The 19,896-nt window shown below is 34.8% G+C and overlaps 1 protein-coding gene across 4 annotated transcripts in view; it reads right to left on the reverse strand.

Annotated features, from left to right (window-relative positions):
• GPBP1L1 (GC-rich promoter binding protein 1 like 1) overlaps nucleotides 1-19,896 on the reverse strand; it is a 42,693-nt gene that overhangs the window by 9,173 nt on the left and 13,624 nt on the right. For all 4 annotated transcript variants that reach the window (XM_006919140.3, XM_015595193.2, XM_006919139.3 and 1 more), the window contains exons 2-7: nucleotides 17,587-18,591; nucleotides 16,884-16,998; nucleotides 14,514-14,643; nucleotides 13,832-14,118; nucleotides 2,580-2,652; nucleotides 1,109-1,302 (exon numbers count right to left, since the gene is read on the reverse strand). In XM_006919140.3, coding sequence (XP_006919202.1) covers nucleotides 1,109-1,302; nucleotides 2,580-2,652; nucleotides 13,832-14,118; nucleotides 14,514-14,643; nucleotides 16,884-16,943 — 744 coding nt within the window. In that variant the 5' untranslated portion in view covers nucleotides 16,944-16,998; nucleotides 17,587-18,591. The remainder of the gene's footprint in view (nucleotides 1-1,108; nucleotides 1,303-2,579; nucleotides 2,653-13,831; nucleotides 14,119-14,513; nucleotides 14,644-16,883; nucleotides 16,999-17,586; nucleotides 18,592-19,896) is intronic.

The raw sequence follows: 19,896 nt of genomic DNA on the forward strand, positions 1-19,896 counted from the left end.
GTGCTTTTGTCAAGGTGCTAGGGATACAAATATAAAAAGGACCTGAATATGCTCTTACGGAGATTACAACCAAGTGAAGAAATAAATAAACGCAATAAAGTGTTAACAGATATTGTGATAGAAGACAGCGTGGTATTCAATCATTGAGATATAAGGGTTAATTAGATCTTTAGATAAAAGTGATAGAAAAGGATTCACAGAGAAGATGACATAAACCTGAAGAATGAATCTTTTATATTTTACCACCCCTTCTTTCTCTTTCCCAGGTAAGAGAAAGAAGGGGTGGTAAAATATAAAAGATGGATTGGGCTTTGGCACTAGAGAATTGTACATACCACTGCTAAGGAATGTGGACACTGCATTTATAAGATCAGGGGCTGGCAAGCTATGACCCATGGGCCAAAACTGTCTGGAGACCTGTTTCTGTATGGCCTGTAAGCTAATGTTTTTAAAAATTTTAAAGTGTCGTTTTAAAAAAAAAAAAAAGTAACAAAGACCATACATACATCATATGTGACCAGCAAAGCCGTAAATATTTATTATGTGGCCTTTTACAGAAAGTTTATCAATCCCTTCTAGATAAACGGTTTGAAACCACTACAGGGATTTAGGAAAGGATGTGATATATTTTAGGATGATCACTCTGGAAGTTTCTGTGGAAAATGAATATAGAGAGATGAGAAAACAGAAGGGTATACAACAATCATAAAGGTGAGATGACAAAGGCACAGAATGGTATAGAGGGAATAACTATCAGGGACTTTATAATTGCTTGGTAGAACATGAATGAGGAGGAAGAGGAAAGAAGCAGTTAAGATATTCAGCTAGGTGATCAATCAGATGGATGTTAGTGCTACTAATGGAAACAGCAAATCAGAATAAGCAGGTTTATGCGATGAAGCTAATGAATGAGAAGCCTACTAAAAATCCAGTTGGTAGCAGTTCAGAGTTTGGAGACAGAGTACAAATAACAATATTATACATATAATGAGCACTAAATGAATATGTGACAAAATGATCCAACAGGAAAATACAAATTTACTAAATTTTTTTGACTCATTCCCAAACCTCTGCTGTATTAGGTTCTTACATTAACTCCAAATCATACCTTGGAAGGAGGTGGTGCAGGCTTAGGAACCAGGTTCTTATAGACACTTGGAACCATGTTTGACGATTTGTTCCCATTTGCATGGTGAGATCCTGGTGAGGTGAATGCAGCAGAGAAGGCAGCAGCAGGATCTTCTTTGGAAACTTTTTTGATGACTAGCATTTTGGAGGGTTGCTTGGCACCAGGTGGGTTTTCTGTGAAATACAATAGTGAAGAGACAAAAGGATGTCAAACCTATTGGTTAACAGGAAACACAGTTATACTAGAGCCTCACTTTCAACAAAGAGCTGACAATTGAAACTAAGGGACAAACATTTCCTGGTATGCACTTAAAAGACACTCTCAAAAGTGACACTATATGGGAACCGTAGGTAAAAAGGCAGCATTTTAAATACTTGATTCTAAATTCATAAATCAATCAGGAAGCCAAAGATGTTAGTAGTCTTCCATGGGCCTAACAAGTCTAGTGTATGATGTGATCACTCAGGCACAGACCAAATACGAGTATATCTAAGGGTGGCAGGTCCTGTCAGCATGGGAATGGAGATAAGACTGGGTAAAGGAGTCTGCCATGAAACATTCTGATGAGGCAAACTGGAGCAAAACTATATACCATTAACAAAGGGGAAATGATACAGCAATCACCCTTAATCCTGTAACTCAAGAACCAAACCCAGTATTTAAATATGCTAAAGCCTTCCCAACAGATGCCTGGCTACTAAACATGTCTAATGTAAAGACTAGGAGAGTCCAATTTATAAATGCCAAAGATCCCAATGTCACAGATCAGGTTTGGTTTGAAATACATTGATTTGCCTGTTAATTTTTTATAAGGCTAGTTATTATCAACACATATATAAACATGTATGTTTATATACTTTCTCCTTGCCTTAGACAACAAGCATCATTCATAACTGCCAAAAAAACAAAAATCAAAAACAAACAAACAAACCCCCCAAAAACAAAACCCCAAAAAACCACCCCCAAACTTTTTTATTGGAACCCGGTTGAACAAAATGGTCTGCAGAATGTGGTATAATATAGCTTTCCAAATAATACTTTACTTAGTAATATGAAAGAATGCTTAGAAAACATTGTTATATACACCTACCAAATATTTAGGAGACAACTATAACACATAAAATTCAATTTAATTGTTACAAGTAAATTAGCAATGTTAATTAAAAATTACTTATGAGCTTTATATTATTCTCCCTTTGCTGAAAATCTGCTTCCGAATTCAGGGCTCTAAAGCTCTCAGTTGTTTGTATTCTGACTCTACTACCAATACCTTTTAATGGTATTTTGGGGGCAGAGTAAGAGTTATTAGGTGTTAGTTACCATGTGCAAATGGATAAGATGAAAAACAAGATAAAGAAACAAATTATAAAAGAGAGATAAAGAATTTTTGCTCCTCTCCCTGCTAAGAAAAATTTAAAGTTGTGCCTTTAAAATGGCAAAATCTACCTACCCCACACTCCAGAAGGGGTCCCAATAGGTCTGCATGGCTGATTCTGTTTGCCAGCTTCTGGATTCAAAGAAGGCTAGGAAAAAAGGGATATTAATGGTTGATACAGAAAGCTAATCATTTTGGCACTTTTTGCAAAGTAGCCATAACCATGGAACCTATCAAATAATTCTATCAGCAGCACTTACTTAATGCTGTATTCAGAATTAACAAACAGAAGATGTTGAAATGTAAAATCAATAGGTTTTATATTACTATTAGGCTGTTTGGGTTCACTTCTTTTAAAAAGAGGATTAAAATTTTAAAAAGACTAAATGCACAAGTTCTCATCTTCCTATATGTAGGCTATGTATGCCAAATAAGGAGGCACAGAAAGCTGAATGAGTAAGAACGTCAATCACTTTTCTCAGATTTAAGGAGGACAATCTGGTCAGTGAAATGTGTGGTATTCATAGCATTTCTAAGATTGTTTTAAGATTGAGGCAAACCATGTGCCAAGGACTGTGCTAGAAATACAACGGCAATTAAGCCAATTAGAAAGAGCCCTTGAACCCAAAAGTTTACAAAGATAATCTTGTAGAAAAATAAATACAGTAGGTTACAGGGACTATGATAAATATTCACATTAGGGAAGGAGTACTAAGTAAGAGTCAATTCCACTTGAAAGAGAGTGCTATTAGAAAAGGTTTCTTTAGAAGTGATGACTAAAAGTCCTTAAAGATGAATTCCAAAGCTAGTACATGGGTGATTCAAAGAACAATGTTCAATGAACACCAAGACAGAAAAGCATGAAAAAGAATAGGACATTCAGCGATCTGTAAATAGTTCAACATGATTAGTACTAAGGAGGGGACTGTCTGTGGGGAAAGAGATGTCCTAAAAAGTAGGTAAGAGCCGGATTATGGAGTTTTTAGAGAGACTGACTTTTACTCTTAGATAATGGAGATCCATCTTTCATGCAGAGTTAACACAATCCAATCATTAGCTTACGAAAGTTTGGTAGCAGCTTGAAGGATGTATTTGAGGGGTTTAAACATCAACTAGGAGACCACTGAGGAGACCAATTCCATAGTCCAGGAGAATAATGAAGGCAACAGGAATAAAGAAAGAGATGAGGATGGAAAAGTGTTAAGAGCAAGACTGGACTTAGTAATTAATTGTATATGGGGTGTGAGAATGACATTGGTGTCCAAGTCCAAACTTTCCGATCTGGTAACAGAGCAGGAAATGGCTTTTCTTCACAACTGACCACGAAATATCAAACAAACAAAAAGATGCCCAGACTCTACACTACTACAGAGCTTCTGAATCAAAATCTCCAGGGGTGAGGCCCCAGCAGGTATATATTTTCAACCTGTCGAGGTGAGACCCACTACCACAGAACAAGCACAGAAACAAATAACCAACTCACTATACAAATGGACAAATCAGTGACAGAATACGAAGGACAGATAAATACACTCTTCTAAATGGAATAGTATGGGCGGAAGGAGTCCTCATGGAGAAAAGCTAAATTTTCTTATTTCATTTTAATAGGCTTAGTGTATAAAAGTAGATATGAACAAAATCAACTCTCTGTCCTGGATTTCATTTTTTAAATTTCATGTTGTGACCTTTGACCAACCTCGCTGTCCTTATAGTAAGCTTATCAAAGCCTTCTAATTGATGATTATCTGTGTTCTTTATAACAAAGCCTTATTTTTGTTAGTAACAGGTAGAATGGCATGACAACAAAGATGAGTATCAGACTAGTATCGATTATAAACAACCATCTATCACAAGACCAGGAGGCATGGCCCCTGACACAACTACATTCTTTATCCCTTTGTCTTGTCAATCATTAATACCAGGGTTATACTATTAAAAAAGGTATAGTAACAGCAGCCTGTAGTGGAGAATAATCTGCAGAAAATTGGTGGGTCTTCTGTTCCACTCCTACCCCATCTTCTTTTGTTACCTTATAACAAATTCTGCTATATTCTACGGAGTTGTCTGCTTTGTCTGTCAGTCTTACGATACCTTCTAGTTTGCCCCATTGTCAGACACTTGTGTTCTTAGTCACATTTTATCTAGAGTTTTCAGAAATATTGCTTCAATCTCTTTCCACTGATTTTTAAAAATTTTTCAAATATAAGACACAGACAACTGCACAAATGAGCAAAAGTTCTTTTAATTCTCTTAATCATCAGTTTAAGCAGAACATTATCAGCCAAACCAGAAGCACTGTAAAATCTCATTAAAACAAAAACAAAAACAAAAAAATCCCCACCCTTCTTCCTTCTGAAAATAACCACTATCCTGACTTACAGCAATCACCTCTTTGCTCTTCTTTTACCACTCAAATGTGTATTCATCAAAACTATATTTTCGTCTCCAAAAAACATCTGCCTTTTTAAATCTACAGGTCTTAAAAAAAAGTTTTATACCTCTGCATTTCCTATAAATTGGTATTGGTTCTAAAAGCCATAAGACTCTTCTCCTCTCCTTTATATTTTGACAAGGCAACTTCTTGCTGGTTTTTTCTTTTAGAAGACATTTGTCTGGTTATGCTTTTTATGTGATGTTGGCAGGCACTGATGCCCACAGTCTAAAACCATTAACTCGCTACAAGCTGCAAAACAATGATCTTTTATCATTCCTTCTTTATTAGCTATTATACTTCCATAAAGAGGAACTTCCTCTATTTGGTGACTCAGTGGCACAATTCATATGAAAATTTAAAATGCATGCTTGTTTCCAAGGCGAGGTATCACTGTGAACTCACAGATTTAATTATACTTTTAATTCAAACTCTTGCAGTTATCATCCTTAACTGATACATGAAATACCCTATGTTTGGCCAGTGGGAACCTCTTCAATTTGGCTTCTGAATCCTTTTGATACAACCCTAGTTGTCTTTATTTACTTCTTTGCTACTCGGTATAACAAAAACATCCCAAGCTTATCTCAAACATTCTGTCCAGAAATGGTATTTCAAGATGACGAATCTGGGCACTAGGGATGCTCATTGCTATGGGGTTGGTCATTTTTTTTTTTAGGACTTTTTAGGGGACAGAGCCTGGGGGAGTGGCAGGGGGTGGTGGTGGTGGTAGAGGAGAACATACATATGTTAAAATACCTCATGACCTCATATTGGCATCTAATTCAAATCAAGTACCTTGGGGTTTTCTTGTATATCAATCTCAATCTGTATTTTCTTTCTTCTACACTAAGAATCCTGATTTTTAAGGACACAAGGTATAGAATATCATATTCAATTGCTTTATTCCATATTACAATGGTCTCGATAATCATCGACATTATACCAATATAGTTAATAAAATGTTAATTTTTTGGTACATGCTTGCCCCATTCTCTCATTAATAGTTATACTATATTTTGACTATCAGAACCCATAGCTGTTAAATGCTATACTTTAATTCTTAGTCTTAGTTCTACAATTAACCATATATTTTATATTTACTACCATTCCTTTTGTTGCTATCTTTCTGGTTAGTTTGGCTGTCTAAAGCTTGTTGTTTAGTAAAGCCTTGGGAACAGTATTATAAGTTTTCACACATTGATATTTGCCTGTGACCTTTATAACTGAAGATAACTTTGACAGAGTATAAAATCCTTGGTTCACATTTTCTTTCCTTACAGTAATGCAAAGGTTACTCCACTGACTTGTTATAAAACTGTTGTCAAATTTTCTGATTTTTCCTTTTATAAGTCACTTGGTCTTTATGTCTGGATGTCCAAAGGATATTTTTTTTGCTTGAGTCTAGTATTTTATCACTGTTGTCTGTTTTTCGATTTGTAGCTACAAATCTTACTGTATTACAGGAAATCATTCTTGAATTATACTTAACTTTTAAGCTGTTCCTGTTTGGGTTTTTTTTTTTTTTTTTTTTTTTTGCAGGATGGGGGTAGGGACCATTATATATTGGATATAATTTCTTAACTCTAATGTTTAACTGTTTTGCCTTTATTGAGAATTTTTCTCATCTTCTAATTCTTGAAAAACATTAGTATTTATTCTCCTGTTCCTTGTTTGCTCTTCCTTTTTTCTGAAATCTTTTATTACTTCTTTACTGAGTTCTAACACCTTGAGATTTTCTGGTTTATGTTGTTTTCATGTCATTTCTTAACACGGTTGGGTTAAAATTAAAAATAGCAGGATATGGTTATCTTGTTTTGTGGGTTTGTCTTACAGGTATAGTTGGCATTGTCTGTAAGGATGTTATCTTGCTCCTCATGTTGTTCATTTGAGTGATTAATTTTTGTAAGTGTGGGTCAAGACAGCTTTTCTAACATCATGCTTTGGAGCTCTCTCTTCTGTTGTTTTCATGGAGTGTTCAAAAACACTCCATGGTGGCTTACTTTCTGTGATATCCCAGCTGTTCCTTTGCTCCACCTTCCCCCCTTTTATCAGAACCTTCTCTTTCTTTTGTCTCTACTGTCTCTGTCTTTGTAGCTTGATCTGGATTCTATTGCCAAGTTTTGTCCTTGGTTTGGAGTTTTGTTCTGTAAGAGAATATTGGCTGGTTAGTATGAACGATAGAATCTTGTGGTAGTTATCAATTTATTGCCTTTTAATTCCAAAGTTATCCTTTCTGCCAGCTCTGTGTAAATGTTTCTGGGCACTTAAAATTTTTCCTTTTCCAGATGGCAAGTTAATTTTTGTCAGTAGAGAACAATAGAAAGATATTTGCTTCTTGTTCCAGTGCGCTTATTCAGCAGACTCCCGTAGCACCCAGTTCCTGCTAAGCCAGGTTCTGAAGTACACATGAGCTCTGACTTGAGTGATTTTGTAGCAGAGACACATCTCCCATGAATAGCATTATGAGGTACACTAGAAGAGAGATTTCAGCATGTTTCTTGGAGAAGTGCCTCAGCAATTGCTCAGCCATTCAGTGAGCCACAGCTAAGCCCTTTCCAACAAGGTCTGGATCTCATTCCTGAGGTGCTAATGGAGGTTTGAGGGATTGTTCCTTGGACTCTTTATCTTAGCCTTAGGGTTAGTGACTGCTCCTTGTATCTGCTGCTTCTACATTCTTTAGTTCTCTTTACTTATTAGGCAACTGCTCATTACCCCATCCTGTTATAGTTAATTATTCCTTAATTTTCCTTGTTCAAGCTATTATGGGGTTACTCTCCTGATTGGTCCAGTAAGACCCTTCATACCTTATTTACTAGTTTTTGGAATATGAAAAACTGCATCTCATTTCTAGCTGCTGTTTTCAAATGAGCCCTCTAAGCTTTCTAGAACAACTGTCGGCTCTTTTGAGAATCAGGGCTGTCAGATGCCCTCTTGCTTCCTTCAATTTCTCCAGTGCAAATGCTACTACCCAGATCTTAAGCTTCTGGTGGTTTGTCCCTAAGCTATGATTCCTCACTTTGTTTTGTAGATGACATCCATGGATTTTTTTGGTTTTTCAATCCCAGTTGCTTTTGTTTCTTATTATTTTGAAATAATTTCACTCACAAAAAAGTTACAAAAATACAAAGAATTCCTGTACATCTTGTATCTAGATTGTTATGTTAACATTTTACCACATTCACTCCACCATTCTCTACAAATATTTTTTCCTGAACCATGTGCAGAGTGAAGGACCTGACGACATTCACCCTCAAATACTTTATTATGTATTTCCTTAAGAGGCCATTCTCTTATATAAACATAGTATAATTATAAAAATCAGGAAGTTAACAATAAATACTATTATCCAATCCACAATCCTTACTCAAACTGTAACAGATGTTTTTCATAGCAAAATAAAGTTTAAAAAACACTGTTTCCCTGCCCCGTCCACTATCCAATCTAGTTTCATATGTTGCCTTTAGTTGTTCTCTTGGTTTTCTTTAATCTGGAACTTTCTTTTTTCACGACCATAACATTTCTTAGAGAGTACAGGCTAGTTCTTTTGTAGAATCTTTTCTAATTCTTTTGTAGAAACCTTAGTTTGAGTTTGTATGATGTTTCCTCATGGTTAGATTCAAGGCATTTTGGGAAGAAATTCACAGAGATAATGTTGGATCCTCAGTGCATCGCATCAGGAGGCTTATGATATCTGTTTGTTCTATGACTGGTGACACTAATCTACTTTTTAAAATTTACATACGATTAAACACACCAATACTAAGTACACCATTCCATGACTTTGAAAAAAATGCTTACTCCTCCCCAATCTCTATAAAGATTAAAAAAAAAAAAAATTACCTATAACCAGCAAGTTTCCCCATGCTTTTTCTCAGTCAATCCCCACTCCACACTGGCAATTATTTTCTTTCCCACTACAGATTATTTGCCTGTTCTAGAATGTCATATAAATGGAATCATAGAATGTTATATAAATGGAATCATATTGTATATACCCTTTCCTGTAAGGCTTCGCTGAGATTCTTTTATCAGTCATTCCTTTTTATTACTGAATAGTCCATTACATGATTATACAACTTTCCTATTTTTACATTGATATTTATATTGTTTCCAATTTTGAGAAACTGTTAGACTTTCTTTTTCCCAAAATGGTTGTAGTACTTCACATTTCTACTAACAATGTAAAAGAGTTCCAAGTGCTCTAAAATGCCACCAAATTTAGTGTTTTCAGACTTTTGAATTTAGCCATTCTGTTGGGTGTGTAACAGTTATCCCTCAGGGGTCTTAATTTGAATTTCCAAATTTCTCTTATGATTAATGACATTGATAATTTTTTTCACATGCCTGCTGGCCATTCATATATTCTCCTTTGTGAAGTGTCCACTCAAATCTTGCTCATTATTCCTAAAGAAAATTAAGCTGTCTTTTTATTATTGAGTTGTAGGAGTTACTCATATTATGAATATACATCCCTTTTCAGATCTCTGTCTATATATAGATAGATAAATAGATAGATAGATATATTCTGTAAATATTTACCCTGAGTTGGTAGAGAAAGTTGTTTTAAGTTTTGAGGAAGTTTGATTTATCAATGTTTCCCCTTATGGTTTTTGCTTCCCATGTCCAAAGAAATCTTTTTCTATCCCCTAAGCCAGAAAGGTATTCTCTTAAGTTTTCTTCTAGAAGCTTTACAGTTTTAGGCCTTTCATTAGGGTCTATAATCCATTTTAAATTAATTGTTTTTTTTTGGTATGCTATGAGGTAGAAGTAGGGCAAAAAATATATATAGTTGTTCCAGCACCATTTGTTAAAAACTCATTTCCTTCTCTAATGGTCTGCCATGGTACCTGTGTTGAAAATCAAACGACTATATAAACATAGTTTTATTTCTGGGCTCTCTATACAGCTCTACTATCAGTTTATCTTTTTAATAGTGTAACATTATCTTGATTACTGTAGCATTATACTAAGTCTTAAAGTTAGGCAGTATAAGTCCTCCAACTTTGTTCTTTTTCAAGATTTCTTTGGATAGTCTATTTATGTATTCATTTCATTTCAATATAAATTTTAGAACAACATCCGTTTCTGTAAGAGCATGCTGGTTGGAGTTGTGCAGAATCTATAGAATTGACATCCTAAACATGTTTTCCATTTCAAAGACTTTCATTCAAAATGGTATCTCTCTCCTTTTATTTAGATCTTTAATTTCTCTTGGCAATATTCTGTGGCTCAGTATAGATACCTTTCACATTTTTTGTTAAATTTAACAAAAGGTTTTTTTTTTTTTTTTACAAAAGGCATTTTATAAAACTTCATATCCCAATTGCTTGTTGCTAGCATATAAAAATACAATTTATTTTTTATACTGACCTTGAATCCTGAAACCTTGTAATTCTTTAGAGTCCTTAGGACTTCCTTTGAAATCAAGTCATCTGAGAATAGAGTTATATTTCTTCCTTTTAATTTGTATGCATTTTATTTTTCCTGCCTTCTTGTACTTGACAGCACCTCCAGCACAATGTTAAATGTAAATAGTGAGAGTAATCCTAACATTGCTCAAGGTATTAAAGGGAACTATGCTTTAACTGGGGAATTTGGGGAGATGCAAAAGCTATGGCTACACTGTTGCCATCCTCTCAGAATCCCTTCTCTCCACAGATTTCTTGCTCCTCAGGTTTCAAACACATTGAAGTCTCTTGCTCCTAGAAAACTACACTCTCAGGTGGCTCCTCTTCCTCCAAAGAGTGTACCAAGTCATTCTCTAATTCTTCCAACCAAGCCCATTGTTTTTGAAAATGACATTTGAAAGGTTACTTCAAATGGCCAAATCCAAAGCTCTCTGACATTTAGTAATAACTACCATTTACAAACCCATGTGTCAAGGTCTATGCTAAGTGTTTCACATACATCATTCAATGTATGTGATCATTTATTCCTTACTACAATGTTGCAAGGGAAATTACTATCTATCAACTCAGGGAAAATTAGGGTTATTTGTTTAAGGTAACAATATAGGACTGTTAATTATATTAAACTATTTTAAAACAAAAAAACAATTTTCTAATTATACAATGTACAACGTAGAAAAAAATATAGAAAATCCACTATAAACAGGTCCCCAAAATACCGTTAATTTGTTATACTCTTTCTTGACATACCGCTTCTTTAACCAATTACTTCTCAGTTGGCTCTTACTGCCATTCCACAAGTTCTGCTCAAGGCCTCCTCTCTGGCTCTACTATCCTCCTTGGGTGAATCTATCCATCCACAAATCTCAACTATTATCTCTATTTCCAGGTACACATATCTAGATCTCACTCATGTCTTTGGTACCAAGAAATTGTTATTTTCTTTCTCCAATTCTGCTCCTCCTGTTTTTCCTTTTCAAAGTAATTACTAATTTATTCATCAACGTGCTTCAAAAGAAATCTTATTTTTGACTCTTCTTTCTCTAGTTACAATACCTTAGTTCCAATTCTTTAAATTTATTCTCTAAAACACGATCTTTTAGAACCTAAATGTCTGTCAACTGGAAAATACATAAACTATATTCTCACAATAAAATATTTACTGTACAGTAGTGAAAATGATATAGAGCAAGATTTCTCAACCATGGTACTACTGCAATTTGGGGCTGGTTAATTCTTTGTTATGGCTATACTATACATTGTAGGATGTTAAGCAACATCCCTGTTCTCTATATACTAGATGCCAACAGCAGTATTCCCAGTTACGACAACTAAAATTTCTCTAGATATTGCCAAATGTGCCCCAGGAGAATGGGGAGACTTGGATCCAAATGAGAACCACTGATCTAGAGCCATATGTATTAATACAGAAAAATCTCAAAACAATTTTAAGCAAATGAAAGAGAATTACAATACTATAAAGACCAAAATCAGGCAAAATGATATTAGAGAACGTTTATGAATCTATACATAAGTTTATCAAAAACATGCATGAGGATGACAGAACACTGAAAATCAGATGATTACCTCTGGGGAAAGTGAGGAAAACAGATTAGGGAAGCTTTAACCTATCTGGAGTATCTGGCCTCATTTGTAAAATAACGGTCTATAGCAGCGGTCCCCAACCTTTCTGGCACCAGGGACTAGTGCTCCTATCAGAATCTAATGCTTGATATCTGAGGTGGAGCTGAGACGGTGATGCAAGTGCTGGGGAGTGGCTGCAAATACAGATGAAGCTTCACTTGCTCACCTCCTGCTGCTCAGCCCGTTTCCTAACAGGCCTGGTAGTGGTCTGAGGCCCAGGGGTTGGGGACCCCTGGACTAGAGCTATTAAAATGTTAATATTTCACAAAACTGGGTGATATGCTAACTTGACTGTTTTCTCCATACTTTATGAACACTTAGAATATTTCATAAAAACATAAATGCAAAGTAAATTTGCCCTTACCGATGACCTTGTTCAGTTTGATTTGATGGCAAACTTCCTTTTAAATCACTTAGCAAGGGAAGATAATGCTATCTTAACATTTTTCTTTCGGTTGTCAAACCATCTCCCACTTGGAACCTCACGGAACTGATAAAGGACCTTCTTATCAAACTATACCAATCAGCAGTATAATGCCTAATTTATAAGTAACTTTCACTTTACCCACACTACTTAGCGTTTGTTACTATCTTTTTCGTTTGTTACTATCTTTTTTTTTTTAACCAAAGCACATAAGAAACCAAAACTATAAGAGACCCAAATAAACTTGTTTTCTATATGCTCTGCTGGTTATAGTCATAGTATAAAATGCATTTCAGATAAACATTCATGTCAGATATAAATTATAATTACAGTGTGTTCATTTAATTATAAATGAATAAAAGTACAAAAAAAAAAAGGAAACTCATAATAAGAATTAAATTTTTCTTGGTTGCTGGTTCCCACTGGTCTTTCTTTGATTTGTTTACAAGTTTATTGAAAAAATAAAGTGATAATTTAATGTCATAGTAATTTCTGGACTAGACATAGAGAACATTCCAGACAAATATTCAATATGTCAGAGCACTACAGACCTTTCTAAGAATAAAGTTTTGAAGAATGAGTGCTTACTTGGGATTAAGAATTCACATTAATAAATAACATTTAAATCAAGGACCCCCCAGAACATCTGCTAGGCTTAGGAAAAGAGGGAAAGATGCCTAAATTTAACGCTTCTTTAGCTGCCTTTATTAACAGTAAAAATGGGCTCTAATAGAAGTGACTGGCTAATCTAACGTGATACTTAAAAAATAACTGGAGCTGCACTAACCAATAAGGTAGCCACTAGCCACATGTGGATGTTGAGCACTATGAATGTGTGTGGTCTATAGAGATGTGCTACAAGTATAGAATATACAAAGCTTTTTGAAGAACTAGTACAAAAAAATAATGAAAATTATTTAAAGATATTGGTTACATGTTAAAATGATAATTAGGATATGTTTTGTTAAATAAACTTATTAAACCTTGTTAAGATACACTAAAAAATTTGCTTTTGGTTTATTAGAGCCCAAAAGGCATGTAGTTCAATATACAATAGCATCAAGTTTTACTGACTATACAGGCAACAGCTAGAATACTCCTAATTATATGTTCATTAACTTATCGCAACTATTCTATATGAGGGCAAAATCAAGAGAAAAAAATCTCTCAAGGGAAACTGAAGAATTTTTTAAAATTCCAAGGCACAAAGATGAAAACGAAGATTAGCTAAAAGTTACACAGGATTTTTAGTCATCATCTTAATGCTTATCAACTCCTCTCTTCTAAAAACAATAAAAATCTAAACTTAGGGATTCCCTTTTTAGTAATTTCTAAAATGTTCTCATTACTAACAAGGTCTTATATTTAAAACATTATTAGTTAGGTTTTAACTACACAACTAAACCTTCATACTTACAAAGTCTTCCTCTTCAAACTGCAACTTTTCCACTTTGTCTTCTTTCTTTTCTTCCCTAATTTCTGTAGGTGGCTTTTCCTGAAAGGCACTGCCTTTCCGGGAGTGAAAGCTGCCATTCCAGTGGCGATGGTTCCCTGTGCCACCTCCACTACGCTGGCTCATGCCATCATGACCTCGGGAAGAACCATGCCAACCAGATAGGTTCCCTGTGATTCCAGCATATGCTCCCTTAGAGACACCAGAGTCCACAGAATCGTGGCGGAACAGGGAGGGCTGGTGCCAGGAATCTAGAATAGTAAGGAAAAATAACACATTAGATTGTTTGCTTCCTGGAAATTCAGAAACAGTTGGACCAGATGCTTCCTGATATGATTTATGGTATACCAAAAGCCCTTCAAGGGACCTTTTTAATTAAAGATTAAGTCCACTAAAAAGAAATAGCAAAATACATCTCTTTCTTTTAATGTAATTTCTATGAGCTCTTCTACTGAATAAATGACTCATGAGAACATAAGAATTTTATACTTAGAAAGCTAACGTAGCTGAGTAATGACTACTGGAATATCTGAGAACTATGTTTACAAAAGATCATTATTTCAAGATTATGGACACATAACCCGCAGACTATGCTTACCCTAAATGAAGAGCTTAAATATACTCCTGAAAGTTGAGCATGGCTCACCTCCTGTAGTTCGTAGAGGTCCATTGTTAAAAAAGCCATCAGAGGAATTATGTCGACGGCGGCTTACTCCAAATCTACCATCTCCTCGGGGTAGGTGCTCTCCGTGTTTTTCGAAGGTGGCTGTAGGTGACTAAGATGATAAAGGATAGAGAAGAAAATAGATTAAGTAGATGTCTCTTTCAATATCTTAGGTTTTGCATAAAGCTTTTAGAACACAAGTAATAAAGGTGACAGAAACTGCCATTATGAGCATATGGGCCATAATAAAGGTACCACAGGCATCTGAGTTAGAGAATTCCTATGTTACATATTTAAATATTAACTCATTTACATTATCCCAGAAGGGGAGAAAAGACAGCTACTTCAGTTATTTACTATAATCATTTCCTTTATCCTAGAAGGGGAGAAAAGGCAGTTCAATTATTAAAAAAAACAAAAAACAAAAAAAACCTGTCATAAAGAATAAGCCCCAAAACTTTACACTCAAAAATATTAAGTTAAACTTGCAATAGGAAAGAAATAGCAAGATGCTTGCTTTAAAAATATTCTAAACAGCTTATTATTTCTGTAAATTATTCTAGAATTGGAGACAAAGGCATGATTTAACTACCACCTTGGTAGGCCGTTAACAACTACACAAAGTTTTTATAGTTTTATAAAACATTTATTTCCAAACATTACACTTAATACTCTTAACAATACTATAATTTGGCATCATCCCATTTTACTCATTTATGCATGAGGAAAGAGGTCAGGCAGAATAAGTCTTTGAGGTCACACAAAAAAGCAGTTTAAGAAACAGTATTATAGATGAACTCTAATGTTGCTTCCTATTCCAAATAATTTTACTTTATGACATTCTTTAATATCAAATGACAGAGATCAAAGTCTAAAAAGCCATTCAAAGTATAGGTATATCTGACAAGGGCTTATAGTAAAATTCTGTATGTTGAGGCATAGACATTTCTACATCTATTTTCTTATTACTATCTTCATCAATACTTGGTATTATCAGTTTTTTTTTATTTTAGCCATTCTAGGGGGTTATAAAGATTTTCTGTGACTCTTGTTTTTCTAAAAAGTTTTATGGTTTTTAACTTTTTAATTTAGGTTATAATCCTCCTCAAGTTAATTTTTGTGTGTGATATGAAGTAAAAACAGAGGTTCTCCGCTTTGCCCCAACCAATTCTAGAGTCATTTGTTAAAAAGACTATCACTTTTCTATTAAATTACCTCGGCACTTTAGTCAAAAATCAACAGACTATTTTTGAATTCTCTATTCTATTCCATTGCTTTATATGCCTATCCTTATGCCAATACCATATAACTCTGCTTACTGTAACTTTACTGAAAATATTGACATCATATTCTCTAATTTTTTTTTTTACTTAGTTCATTATGCTGCATCATTCTTTGCAGATATAAGATCTGTATATTTTTAAGCACTTTCCTGGATCCCAAGGCTAATCTCTCGGGCCCACCAACCCAAAGTCTTGGGTCAGATTTTATCAATTATGAAATCTTGAGAATTTCACAAGGGCAGTTCAACCTGAAGTTTAGAGCAAAAGGTTGTGGGTCTATATAAACCAGAAACATTTTCCTCCAAATTCACATTTAAAAATAGGGAAGGTAGACTTTTCTTTTTCTTAAGATTATATATCAATTTTGTCCCTCCTCTATTGGTTGGCAAAATGAGAAGAATTTTTAAGTTTACTAGTTTCTCAAAAGTTTCCTTTATCAATAATTTAGGCTGTTCTGTGTACTGTGACTAGGGCTACTTTACTTAGAAGAACTGGTTATTCCACTTGTCTTTATCCCTACCTAATACAACACACATTTCCCCCTAAAATGAGTAGGTTACTGCCTCTAAAACAGAATTTCTAGGATTTAATCTGAGATTCATCTAGTAAGGCAGTGGATCAATCAATCACTCTCTTCCCTTTTTCCTCCTCTTCATCTACTACTATAGATAAATGTGCATTCATTCCAAAGGTCTATTTTCCCCAAAACAATTTTCCTTTGACCTCTCCCCCTTTGTCCTCAGTAATAGGTTAGTAAGTTATGTTTTAGCTCCAAAGTGTGCTGCAGCTAATACAAGAAGTCTTAAGTGTGCCATGTAATGAGGAAAGCTTAGCATGTAATGAAAAAACAAAACAGTATACCCAGCAGTAGCAGGGAACATACTAAATTGGATTGCCTAATTACTTATATCCTGCTAAAACAAAGGTAATTAGTCTATGAAAACATATCTGAAATCCTCAGGCAAGGCTAAGTACACAAAAAACACCTTGACCATAAAAGAGGCTACAGACAAAGTTGGGGATGAAAAGAACTGGTATTTCGACAGTTACTATAGGAATGGAATAGTACCTTAACTGATTGTGGTGTTGAGAAATTTAGCCAAGCAGGAACAAAGTCATGCTGCGCCATTTAGGTCCAGTGTCTCTTTTCAGCAAGGTGAGGCATCCAACCTCATGGCCAGGATCTGAAAATGAGGAAATTCAAATCATTTATGCTTGGGAGAACCTGATACCGATGTGTGAAGGAGCCTGTGATTACTTAAGATCCCCCTCTTTACACAAAGACCTGCCCTCTGAGCCTCTCTAGGCTAATTACAGACTCCATACCTGAGAAGTTCTAAATAAAAGCAATAGTCTATGAATATATGACCATGGAAAACAATAATAATAAAAAAAAAATTTGACACAGAGCTGGAAGGTTATATAAGAAGCTAATGAATTCTTGAGTTACATTAGAAGAACCTTAAGAATAAAAACCTACTTAAAATTACAGATACTTAGGAAAAGAGATCAATCTGCTTCAGGTAATTTTTGGCAAAAAGAGTAGATAAGATCTCTCTAGAGAAGGAAGATACGACATTTCAAGAGTTGTATCTTGAAATTTAATTAATGTGAACACCAGCTATCACCAGTTTTCCTGAGAGATCCATTAGTGTCTCCAAACCACCTCGCTAATATTTTCCAAAATTAAATACACCAGAAAGTAGTATATTTTCCACAATACATATACATACATAATCTTCTTCCAAAGCTAGACAGAGAAGAATATTTACCCCAGAGTGTAACCTCTGCGGTCCTGTTTCCTGAACTTCTTGAGTCTGCCAGCTGGATTTCCCACGAGGTTCTCTTGTTAAAAGGGTGCTTAATAAGGCTGGCCAGCAGCACGCCTTGTGATGAAGCACAAAGAAGCCAGGCTCTGTGTGGATCACTGTGTGTCCCCTCAATTGTTCATCTTAATCTATCTAGTTCCTGACACGTTTCCAAAAAGGGGAAAGGGGAAGGGGAAGGGGGAACATAAAAGTGTTTGTTACATTTAAAAAAGGGGGGAAGGGGAAAGAGCTACGTCTATGTTCACCTCATTCAACTTCCTTCGGTGATGGCACTATGATGTTGCTTAAATAGATAATACATAGACATCTGCACAGTGAGTACGAACACTATTCATAACAAGGTCATAGCTAGAAAGGCAAGTGGACTGATATGGGCAAATGTCATCAAAGTGATAGATCGAAAATGTAATTTTTAAAGAGCCAAAAAAGATTTGAGCAGTCAACTTTAGTGGCAAAACATCCACAGGACAATGCTCTTAATTTACAAATTTCATTATTCTTACACAGCTGCTAAAAACAGTGTGCAGAAATGTGTTTATATTTATCATTCAGAATCTAAGGATTTAAGAAATCTTGTTTAAAAAAAAAAATCAGGAACTTGATATACTTTTCCCTCCAAAGAATAGCAGCTTTCAAGGCAAATTTCTTGGTATAAAGCTCTCAAATATATCTTCTATTTCTTTGGTCTTCACTATTTATAAATTCACAGCAAAATTAAGTAGAAAGACAAGGGTTAGAGAGTAGTCAAGGAGAAAGACAGTCTCAAAGTGAGGTTTTCTTCTCTTCAGTTTTCTGTATTTCACTTGTTCTGCCCCTTCCTGAAGACTGAATTGAGCTTCTGAAGGTGATATGAAGAATCTTCAACCGCTTCAGAAAGAGAAGTCACTTATCATTTTGGATCCATTTCCACCATTATTCAATCAATTAACAGGCCACAGGAATCTCACACTATAAATGGAAACAAAACAAAACAAAACACATTATCATGAAGCAAAATCATTATTATATATTATTGCTAAAATGAGATCCAGTCAAATGATCAATCAAATAAAGATCTTAAGAGTCAAAATTCTTAAGTCCAATTTAGACATTAATGTGTTACCACCTATAACAACATAACTGGCTATAATTCTTTCAAGGATTTTATAAGTCACCTGAACAGTTTGTTTTTTTCATATAATCATTTATTAAATTAGCAACTCCCAGTAATAAATGTATGATGATGATGTTCCTATAATAGGTTCTTATGGAAAAATATCACTCAAATCAAGTTTCCTTATGGAAAAGATGATTAAGTGCTGCATAACTTTTGTCTGAAGAATTCTGGTTTAAAGAGAAAACCTTAAATTCAAGGCAGGGAGATGAATCACCATTAGGTTATGAAACTTAGATATGAAGAAAAATGCTTTAATTTTAAATATAAACTGTTCCCCTTTTCAAAACCCACCAGGCACATTCCAATCTTCCAATTAACATACATCATCTTTTCGGTTAATATTCAATCACAAATTTCTCTAGCAGAGTTCCCGTTAAAATAGCTGTGATTGTGGAGAAAATATTAACTGGCAAAGCTAACTGGTGTGAAGGTGCTAAAGCTGTTATATACCCCTTAACAATTACTTACCCACCATGCTCAATATGCTGACACTGAGGATGTAAAGTTATATAAGAGCATGGTCTGTGCATGCAAGTGCAGAGTATGTTAGGGAGGAGATGACTGACAAATGAGTGTTTTAGTAAAAGGAGATAAATAAAAGAAGAAAGAGGACAGATAAAAGAAATTACTGTTTCTGGAAGCAAAAGACTACAGGGAAACGTGACAAAATGCCAATAATGGTTTTACTAGGATGGTGGAACTATGAGCATTTTGTCTTACCTTCTCTATTAGTCACATATTTTTGTAATGAAATTACTTCGCTTTGCAAAATTTTATAAAGTTCTTTGAGGATGGCTTTTAGGATTGTAGCCATTTTTATAAAGAGACTAATTGAAGGGGCTTTTGCTTAACCGCTGAGACATTTTGAAAAGGAAAAAATATATCACTTATTCTCTTAGGACTTTAAAAAACATTGTGTAAGACTAGACTGGAGGGGAAATTAAGATAAAAAATATTTTAAATATGAGATGTCAAGTATGTGGTCTGGAGCTCAGAGAGGTCTGTTCTGGAGATAAACTTTTGAAAACTGTCAGAATACTGTAGATGATGTTTAAAGTCAGAAGAGATAACCAGGGAGACTATAAAGATAAAAGAGA

Source organism: Pteropus alecto, unplaced genomic scaffold (genome assembly GCF_000325575.1).
Source record: "Pteropus alecto unplaced genomic scaffold, ASM32557v1 scaffold25, whole genome shotgun sequence".
Taxonomy (NCBI): domain Eukaryota; kingdom Metazoa; phylum Chordata; class Mammalia; order Chiroptera; family Pteropodidae; genus Pteropus; species Pteropus alecto.